General features: G+C 41.2%; 1 protein-coding gene across 8 annotated transcripts in view; it reads right to left on the bottom strand.

Annotated features, from left to right (window-relative positions):
- Positions 1-250: 250 nt before the first annotated feature.
- The window catches only part of LOC143019943 (thiopurine S-methyltransferase-like), a 39,941-nt gene continuing 29,182 nt past the window's right edge, over positions 251-11,009 (bottom strand). For all 8 annotated transcript variants that reach the window (XM_076175942.1, XM_076175947.1, XM_076175941.1 and 5 more), the window contains exons 3-6: positions 7,398-7,521; positions 7,069-7,196; positions 2,244-2,377; positions 251-2,101 (exon numbers count right to left, since the gene is read on the bottom strand). In XM_076175942.1, the coding sequence (XP_076032057.1) occupies positions 1,983-2,101; positions 2,244-2,377; positions 7,069-7,196; positions 7,398-7,521 (505 nt within the window). In that variant the 3' untranslated portion in view covers positions 251-1,982. The remainder of the gene's footprint in view (positions 2,102-2,243; positions 2,378-7,068; positions 7,197-7,397; positions 7,522-11,009) is intronic.

The following is an 11,009-nucleotide window of genomic DNA, read 5'->3' as shown; positions in this document are numbered from 1 at the left end:
TAATTCATGAGAAATAGGACACCTGACATTTGCAAACAATGAATCAAGCTGCCATTTGCATTTCAATGAGCTTCAGAGATTTGCTGCTATGCAGTTCTTGTGCTGATTCCACACAAATTATATAGACTTTAAGTGGAAATGTGGACATGCCACACCAGTGCACATGCCAGGCAGCACAACTTTATGCAGAGTTCTGGAAAGTTACTTTGTCAAGTACAGAATAAGGCTATTTGAGAAATAACACAAATCATAGATTTAAAGACTTCTTGTTTGATATCCAGAAATTCATAGACTTTAGTGACCATTACTAATCCTGGTGGTTAATTTGAATTTTTGGGCATACAACACAATTTACATTATTTCTAATTGGGAGTGATCCAACATTTGAACTCAGTATATGAATGACTTTGTGGAACCAATTATACTTGAATATAGAGGTTCCACTGTACAAATCCTTATTACAAGTGCAACTTTATGGCTATCTTCATGTGTAAAACATATCTTAAATCTGAACATGTGACCATTTCCTTCAAGATAATCTACAAAAAATTGACACCATACTAGAATGTAAACAGTGCTTTGGGGACAGGCAATCCAAGATAGCATTCAATGTTTTTTTTAAATATATGCAGATACTAAATCACAGAAAAAATTCCAACAATATTTTATACCATTTTACATTCATTCTTGAGCAAAACTGGAAAGTACACTTCTAAATCTATTTACAATTGTGTAGTATTACCAGTTGTTGTTGTCTAGACTGTCTGGCAGAGCAGTCCTGTTTCCCTGAGGAATGGTGTGCATGATTGTGTACAATGCAGTCTTCCATAACGTGTTGTAATGGGGTGTTGCATCCTGGACAGTTATCTGGAATGCAGTCATCCAGCCTCTCCTGGTAGCTTAGAAGGGCTGGATGTTGGCTGCACTGCAGTCTGGCCAGATGGAATGTCCTTTTTTGGAGTGAGAGGATTCAGAGGGATTGATATCATTGGGTCTGGCATGCAGCAATGTACTGCCTTTCAGTTTATTGATGGAGCATTGAGTGATATGATTATGGATAGGCTTCTGGAGGCTGGTGTTAAGTGGTTGTGGAGACAAAGGAGTATTTGCATGTGATATAGGTATTTGGGTGTTGTTTTGATGTTCTGCTATGTACTGTAGTGGGTGGGCTGTGCTTGTGGAGGCAGCAGCAAGTGTTTGTGTGCCTCTCATGTTAAGGTGATCCTTGACTTTGAGGAATTCCATTTCATGGTGTAAATGATCTGTAGCTGTTATATTTGTGCAGCCTGTAATTGTCTTTAGTGCTTTCTTTTGTATTAAGGTGTTGAGTGTCTTAATGAGATTAGGGGGCCATGTAGGGCTTGTATAATTCATCAATGAGTGTATATATTGTTTGTATACTGTAGTGATAGTTTCCACATTTTAACTGAATGTTATTTTATCTGAATATTATTCCTGCAATTGATTTAAATGTGATGAGCTAGGTGTGCATTTCATCTTTATGATGCGTTGTTTGAATATGGATGTACTGTATGTTTTACCAAGTCATGGGTGTATATATGTGTATTATGAGTGTGTTGTTAATAAAGAGGCCTGGTATGTATTTGTGTTCCACTGTCCAATTGGTTAGAGGTGTGGCTGTAGATTTGGTTGGGGCTATTTTGCATCTATTTGGAGTGAACCAGGTGTTGATGTATGGTTGTAGTACTTCTGTGGCTTTGTCTACATATAATTGTTATGTTGTCTGCCAAAGAAGATATTTGTATTTCTGAGGTGTCATACTGTGCATGTATAGATTACACGAGATATTTAAGAATAGTAGATATGATGGATAACAAGAGTTAACAAGTGGGTCAGCATTCCTCTATAAGTGGGAGAGGTGACTGACTAGGTTTTATTTGATTATGATGTAGATGTGTGCTTTGACTCAGCCAATATGGATTATAATGTCTTTGATATGTGTATGTACAACAAAGAAACATCTATTTTGACTTCAGAAGGAGGACAACTTCTGAGCACTGAGTAAGGCCCCATCGAGTTAAGACTTTCTCTTCCGCTGACATATCATACTCCTCTAATACTTCTTGATTACTCACATCACCTGTAATGAAACAGGTCTTGTAAACATGAAATCAAGCAACTGAAACAATCACATTAAATCTCTACAATAAAAAAAGAATCTTAAAACGGATACAACACAATAAGTGCATAATCAAATTAATGGGTTTTGCATAGCTATTTACCAAACAGTTCAGCCACCAGACTTGGAGGTACATTGCGGGGAGGTCCACTGAAAGTCGCTGTAGGTTCGTACTGCATGACAGACAACAGATAGTGGAATTTTGGCTTCACCAGACTCTTCAAAAGGGCTGCATAACTGTAAGGTAACAAGCAAGTACATAAATACTGTAAATAGTATACAAAATAAGAAAGTCTCTACCAAAAAAATGGTAAATTCTGTTTGTAGGGGAGTGAGGTTGGAGAAAAATAGCCATGAATGTTAAACAGCATAATATAATCAGATGATATTGTTCTGCTATCAGAGACAAAAGACGATTTGAAGGATAGATGATTTGAAGAGTTTGGGGAGTAAATTTGGTAGCATTTGCTGGAAGTGGGAAACAAAGTTAATGTCCTAAAAAGGTTGTAGTGCTATTCAAGAGTAGATAGCATCAGGTCAATACACAGTCGTAAGGGAAGAAATCCGAGCGGGAGTAAAGTTAGATATTTAGGAAATTATATACACAAAAGTAGAAGAATGGAGGAAGAGATAGGTCATAACAAGAGGGAGGGAGAGAAAGTGAGAGGGGCCTCCCCCACATTCATTAACTCTCTCAAACACTCTATTCATCTTCCCCTTACCACCTTCATTTCCATTAACATTTGGCCATCTGCACCTTTTACCTTCTCTCTGAGTTACACCCCTTCACACACTTAACTTCCCTCCAAAACATGTTTTTACTCTTTAATTTTTTTTTATCATATTCCTAGCCCATTTTACATCTTCTCTTTGCTTCCTTTATCCAATGTTTTCCTTCTCTCTTTTCCTTATACCTTTTATATGCTTCCTGAGTCCTATAGCATCTTCACTTCATCATCCCACCGCTCACTACCCTTTCTTCTATTCCCTCCCATCCTCCTTGAAACAATCCCATTCACCTTCTAATCTCATCTCTATCTTTCACCACCTCCCACAATTCTCTCAGCTCCACTTATCCTCCATTCTCAATTTCCCTTCTACCAAAAAATTACCTGACACTCTGACTCTTTCCTCTAAGAACATGGACATCCAGAACTTTTCCTATCCTTCCTTTGAATACCACTACATAGTCCATTATTGACTTATCAACCTTTTCATACACCAGTTTCCAATGTATAGTAATTATGCTTGATTTGTTTCTTAAACACTGTTTGTTATCATGAACTCCTTTTCTAAACATATCTCCAACATTTTTACCTGGCACTCCAAACTATGCTACTTCACCATCTATTGCCTCATCTACTCTAGCAGCAAGATCTCCCAGCACTACTACACTGACATACATTAACCTTGAAGATACCAAGTGCTTTCCTATCTCATCACTTACCATCAGAGCTACTCCTTCCCTCCCTTGCCCCCCTCCTCACTTCCGACACTCTCCCCACCACACTCCCAAACTCAAAATGACCCGAGCAGTCCCGAGACGGGACTGCTCGGACAGACAGTCTAGGGAACAACAACAACAACAACTCAAAATGACCCCTCCCTTTCAAGTTAGTTTCACCTCATGCTAACACATCTTCCTTCTCACAAACATACTGCCCATCTCTTCTTTTTGAATCTCATCTTTACCATAACCATGCACATTTAATGACCCAAATTTTAGGGTTCTCATTAGAAATCTCCCAGAACCCCTTATGCCTTGACTTATTGTAGGGTAAGTATACAGAGAGCAGGATACCTTGTTCCATCACTCCGTTCCATTCTGTTATCTTTTACAACTCGCATGGGAATGGAGGCAGAATTCTTTCCTCTCCCTACCACAGGGGGAAAAGAACAGGTATATTCAAAGTGGGAAAAGGCAGTTTCAGGGGAACAGTATAAAGGAAGGACAGTTGTAGTACAAAAGTAGCATCCTGGAAGGATTCAATAAAAAAAAATCCAGCAAAAAGAATGGTCATAAGAACATAAGAATGAGGGAGACTGCAAGAGACCATATGGCATACACTAGGCAGTTCCATGTCCATTACCTGTCATCCCCATCCCTAGAGTTGTCTAACATTTTCTTAAACCAATAGTTTCAGCACTCACACTGTGGTTACTAAGTCTATTCTTTTTGTTGACTTAGATAAAATTGCCCAATTTAAATCCATTACTGTGAGTCCTGCCCTGTTGTCTTAATATGATCACCTTGTCTGCATCCCCTTTGTTAAAGCCCTTGATCCACTTTAACACCTCTATTACATCACCCCACACTACATTTTCCCAGAGTGTAAATCAAGGTGCCCAAGCCTATCCTCGTAAGGTGAATTTCTGAGCCCATGAATCATTTTGATCATTCTCCTCTGTACCAATTCCAGTGAATTTATATCCAATTTATAGGATGGAGACCAAAACTGTACCACATAGTCAAGGATGGGTCTAACTAATGCCAGATAGTGTTTGATAACTACATAGTAATGAAACCTAATACACTATCAGCTCTATTTCTGGTGCTAATCCACTGTTTCCTGGATTAAGGTCAGGACTCACTAGAACTCCCAAGTCTCACACCCAGTTTTCTCTAAAAAGGTGTTATCTAAGGTATACTTGCTTTCTGGGTTACATAAACCTACGTTTAACACACTGCACTTTGAAATATTGAAGTTCATTTGCCATTTCACTGGTCATGGTAGCCATACCTTGGTCATAAACAAGGTTTATGACAAAATCCCCCGACATATATTATCTAAAAAAATGATTGGGGCAGACATACATAATGACAAACTTTAAAGCCATAGTAGTCATGGTAGCCGCTGTTTTTGTCATAAACAAGGTTTATGACAAAGTCCCCAGACTTATGCTATCTAAAAAAATTATTGGGAAAGACATACATAATGACAAGAAGTGATTAACAAACTTTAAAGCAGGAAGACAATGTAGAGTAACCCAAAACAACCAAGTCTCAAGAACAAAAGAACTATAAAAAGGAGTCCCTCAGGGTATAATACTTTCACTGTTACTGTTCAAGCTCCTCATGAGGTATCTCACAACTCCAGAACCAGAACTAAACACCAGTGTTTTCTCATATGCAGATGATCTAACAATAATATCAAAGTACAGTAAATATGAAACTGTAGCAAAGAACACCCAAGCCTGTTTGAACAAACTAGAACAATGGCTCATAGACAACAAAATGGAAGCTTCACATTAGAAATCAACAGTGACATTACTCACACCAGACTATCATGTATCAAAACACAACCCTACAGTAAAATATTTCCACTGGAAAAACCCAAAAATTCTAGGCTTAACATTTGATACTCATATGACTTTCTGCCCACATATCAAAGACCTGACAGTAAAACTCAAGAAAAGAAACCTATGTAACTTTATTGCACATAGAACAACAGAAAGAAGTTCAAATAACCATCTACAAGCAAATGAACATCTGCATTTTTCTATATACCAAAGGCTTTTCACTTATAAGGGTGGTAGCCAAGTCAAGGCATGCACCCACTCCCACCCATTCCACTTTTATCCACAACCCATGTTTCCCTCTCATCTTAGCACCTTGTGGTTAAAGGATCATCCCTGTCTCTTGCAAGACACAGTACATCCACGGCAAGGCCACTTTGTTTAATAGGCACGAACGCTCTCTGTTCCCTCGTGCAGAAAATAAAAAAGATGGGGAGAAATCCCTTAACCTCTTCAATACGAGTCAAGTTCTCATGGGCAGCATTAGCTGCCTGATATATGATGATGCTTCACAATACTCACATTATAAAATATAAAGTTACAGCTGTATTACTCATTCTCTTTCACTCTGAATGTTAATAACCACAGGAAATACGATCAGGTCAGTTCACAGAATATGGGGGTCACTCTGCTACGACTACAAATAAATATAATTAAGACGCCAAAGCTGGCATCCTTATATACCCACTCACTCCTTATGATGCCTATGTGAGCATCATCCTATTAAAGGGGTTACACAGTGCCAAGATATTCACATACAACCACTCCCCCATTCCCCTGCCCCCTCCCTTCCTCGCTTGATAGACAAAGAAAAGAGAGATGATGAGAAAATCCCTTCGGGCTGCATCAAAATACCATCCATACACAGCCATTCTCCAATCACCCCTATGCCCTACCTTTTCCCTTCCATCCATCTCATCTTCAGTTGTCCCCTCATGTTCACTCCAACCACCTATGCCTTCCACACCTCTTTTGCTAACCTTTCTTCACTCATTCTTTCCACATATCCAAACCATCCCAATACTCTTTCCTCAGCCCTATCTGTCATCTCTTTTTTTCACCCCTGTTCTCCTCACTCTATCCAACCTTGTAACCCCTACCATACTTCTCAAGACATTTCATCTCAAATACATTTAATCTTCTTTCTGTCTCACCTAAATTCCAAGTCTGCCCCATACAGTGTTGTGGGCACAATCACTCCCTTCATATAATTTTCTCTATATCCACTCCCAGATACCTATTTCTTATGACACTTTTCAATACCCCAAGACATTTACTTGTTTCTCTCAATTTCTCCCTTTAAAGGGAGAGCAATTCCCCATAAGCTTTGCTTCACGCTCTCCCTTTTCAACAAGCAATTTTGTAAATTTTTTGTATATATGTATAAATTGTATTTTATTTTGTTGAATAAACCTTAACTAACTAACAATCTACAACTTACCTCCACCTCTTCATTTCCTGCCACATGCAACTCCAAATACTTAAAACTGTCCATTTCATCCAGCCTCTCTCTTTTAAGACTTACAACTCACTGCCATACTCTCCCCTTGTATATCTCATTACCTTAATTCTACCCACATTTATCCTCTAATTTTTCCTCATACAGAAACATTCAGCAACAATATATTTACCTTTCCCGGTCATTTTCAAAAATGGCTACAAGGGACCCACGATCCCAAACTGCATCAAACTTGCCAAGATGACTGGGTTCAACATCAAAAAGGTCACTGTGGTAGATCTTCAGATTTCCATCATCAGACTGAAACAGCATATATACAAGTACTACTTTCATATCTGTATGAGTGCATTCTTTATATAGAAAGATAGAAAATGAGAGCATTCACTTGAATGTCTCACACTTACATAAATATAAGTTTTCCATTTTACTCAAATTGTTACATGACTAGCTAATCTAATATGAAGTTCCCCAATACTTTTGAGGGGAGAGGGTGTGTGTTACCTTGTACAAAGTCCCCCATGGTAAAACTTCTTTTTGGTAAAGAATACCATGTTCTGTGAAGAATTCAATAATAGGTTTTTCTACACCTTCAATGCCTGTTACCTTGTGACCTTTGTCATACAACCTGGAATGGAAACAAATCACAAGTTACAAATAGTATATACATACATACATATACCAAGGCTTCTTCCCCCTTACAAGGGAGGTAGCCAAAAAGGGAAAGGCATAAAATCATTTCCACCCATTCCATCCCTGAATACACTCCACACCCCTCCACCCTCCCTCTTATCTTAGCACCTCCTGGATGACGGGTCATCCCTGCACCTTGTCCACTGCCCTGGGTCAGAAGCAGTGTCGCAAGACACAGCACATCCACAGCAAGGCCGCTTCATTAAATTGGCGACCCCCCCTCTCCGTCCCCCCATTGCATATAAGGAGAGGACGGGGAGAAATCCATTTGGGCTGCGTCAAATTTTGCTCACACATACTACCTCATGCAATCACATCATCATCCATATACAACCATTCTCCATTCACCCCTGTCTTCTGTCCTCTCCCGTCCTTCCTCAACAGACATTCCCCTCTTCCCCAAAGCCCTCTTCACCCTATCCACCCACCTCATCCTAGGACGTCCCCTCATGTTCACTCCCTCCACATCTGCCTTCCATACCTCTTTTACTAGTCTCTCTTCACTAATTCTTTCCATTTGTCCAAACCATCCTAATATTCTTTCATCAACCCTATCTCCCAGCTCCTTTTCCACCCCTGTTCTCCTCCTCATCTCCTCACTCTATCTAGCCTAGTAACCCCCATCATAATTCTCAGACACCTCATCTCAAACACATTCAAACTCCTTCTCTCTTCTTCTCTTATGTTCCATGTTTCTGCCCCATACAGTGCTGTTGGCACAATCACTCCTTCATACAGTCTCCTCTTAGCATCCATTCCCAAATGTCTATTCCTCATTACACTCTTTAATCCACCAAGGCATTTACTCGCTTCTCTCAATCTACATTCTACCTCCACCTTCACTCCACCTTTTCCTGCCACATTTGCACCCAAGTATCTAAAACTATCCACTTCCTCCAGTCGCTCTCCCTTAATGCTCACTTGACACTTTCACCCCTTGTACATCTCATCACCTTACTTTTACCCACATTTATCTTTAGCTTTCTTCTATCACATACTCTCCCAAACTCTGCCACTAACTTCCTCAATCCCTCCTCCGATCCTGCCACAAGCGCAGTGTCGTCTGCAAACAACAGCTGGCTCACCTCCCACTTTTCTCCATTTTCTTTAACCATCTCCAATCCCTTGACCACTACCCTTGCATTTACCTCTCGCACCACCCCATCCATGTATAAGTTGAACAGCCAGGGCGACATAATGCAACCTTGACGAAGTCCCACCTTTACCTCGAACCACTCACTCTCTCCATTTCTAATCCTGACACAAGCTCTACTACTCTCATAAAAACTCTGACTCTTTAGTATATACATATACTAAAAGGCCTTTACCCCTTATGTGGGAGGTGACTCGGTCAAAACATACAGCCCTCCTACACCCATCTCATAACCTTTCAGAAACCCATTTGTTGTCCCTCCCCTCTCAGTTCCTCATGGATGAAGAGTCATCTCCATTCCCTGCCCATTGCTTGGGTCAGAGGCAATGCAACAAGACACATCACCTTCACAGTAGGACTCAATAGCCAAAGCCCCAAAGCTTCATCACCCAAGCTGGAACAATATATTATTAAAATCTGAAAGTGATAACTGGAAATCAAAGATATGGAATAAGTTGGAACTGTACATGAATTCGAGACTAGGTATGATGAATTGGAGACTAGGGGATGGGCCTCAACAAGTGTTGCTCCTTTCCTGTAAACAATTAAGTAAATTCAAGTGGGTATGTCACGTCTTAACATTGCGATGTGACATAGGTGTTCATTATGCTTACTTATGTTAAAATGTAACCATTAGTGATTTTATGCTTAGTGTGTTCTAGTGAGCAATCCGCGGGGAGCCCTACAGTACAACTCCAATTATGGAGTGGCGCCAGGGTGACGGTACCTCCCCCCCTTGGCTCTCTCTCGCCCATAGCCCTATGGGTAGGTGTGGACGAACAATGGACCCCTTTGTGTGCGGCTTCACTCCACGGTGATGGATGCCTGCAAAAGGCGTTGGACCTGTACCGAAGCGGGGCCGCTAGTACAATGGGCCCTTGTACCCTGGGACCGTGACCTAGAACGCGCGCGAAACCACGCGCGGACAAGCGGCGGAGGACTACAGAAGGGACGCCGTCTTCCAGCCAAGGTTAAGGGGGCGACATTAATCAAGAAGAAGATGGCGAAGTAGTGCTCTCCCCTTTTTGCTATCTCATGTGTCTTATGCATTAAATTATTAGTTAGGGAACCCATTGTGAGCCTTCTCCACGCATGAATAAAGGATAATAGTGGTGTGTGGAGTTGTGCAAATAGAGATAGGATAATGTATGATAGTTAATTTGGCACTCGGGCTGTGGCACCGGTGTTGTGCGGCTGGAGTATAAAGTCGGGGGTGCAGGCACCCACGCCAGATAATCCCGCAGCCGCTCCTCTGTCCATTACTTCGTAAGTAGTATTCAATTCAGTAAATATTCTTATACGTATGTGTGCAAACTCTTTTTTTATCCTGGTGCAGTAGATGTGTTCTTAAAGAGGCGATCGAGATCTGAGATCCCATATTGCAGGAACTATATAAACACGCTGTTAATTTACAGTGAGTTTAATATATCAACTCAACTGGAACCTCAGTCTATGACATAAATGGGGGCCTGTCCGGGATCTAATCTACCACCAGATAGAGAAGGAAGTGCGTGCAGGTACAATAAGATTTGTCATCAAGCGATCATAGCCGTGTTCGATCGTGCGAACGAGCAGACTGGCCTCATTGTTTACATCTCGCAACGCGTAATTCGAAGCTTTGTAGGTAGCTGTTTTCCTCCACGATGGCTCACCCAAACACGCCCGTAAGCTCTGGGAGCAGCCCAAGTTTCGAGGGATTCCCACAGGTAAGGGAAAGTGATGTAGAAGGTAGGAAAGGAAATCCCCGCACTGATATAGAGAGCGAACGGAATAAGAACGAAAGGTATCTAGATTCAGGAGAGGACGAAGCAGATAGTATTCGCTATTACTACAACGCTAGAAGTAGTTTTAGTGAAGGGGAAGTCGAGGGTAATGTGCGTAGGATGCAAGAGACGGAGATACATTACTATGGGGAGATTCCCCAATTCAGGATTTATGACACTGATGATAGGAGGAGTGAGACAAGACTAGGGGATAGGCCGACCAGTTTGGGCAGAGAGTACACACACAGGTATAGGCCAGACACACCGCAAGAACTAGGCAGACCATACTATAGAGAGGAAGCTAGCACTCCGCTAGGATTTGGAAGAAGGTGTAGCAGAGAAGCAGAGAGGGCAAGTTATGAACATTTTCCGCAGGAAAGAGGGAATTATCATGATATGGTAGACGGTGTAGGGAGGTTTAGGATAGGTGATGAGCACTACCCTAGGAGAGGATCAGAGACCCCAGGGGATGCTAGCAGATGGGGAACCGGATGTCACACACGCCAG

The sequence above is a fragment of the Oratosquilla oratoria genome, chromosome 38, assembly GCF_046742065.1.
Source record: "Oratosquilla oratoria isolate Oo_2021 chromosome 38, ASM4674206v1, whole genome shotgun sequence".
Lineage (NCBI taxonomy): Eukaryota > Metazoa > Arthropoda > Malacostraca > Stomatopoda > Squillidae > Oratosquilla > Oratosquilla oratoria.
This window is presented reverse-complemented; position numbering and strand designations above follow the sequence as displayed.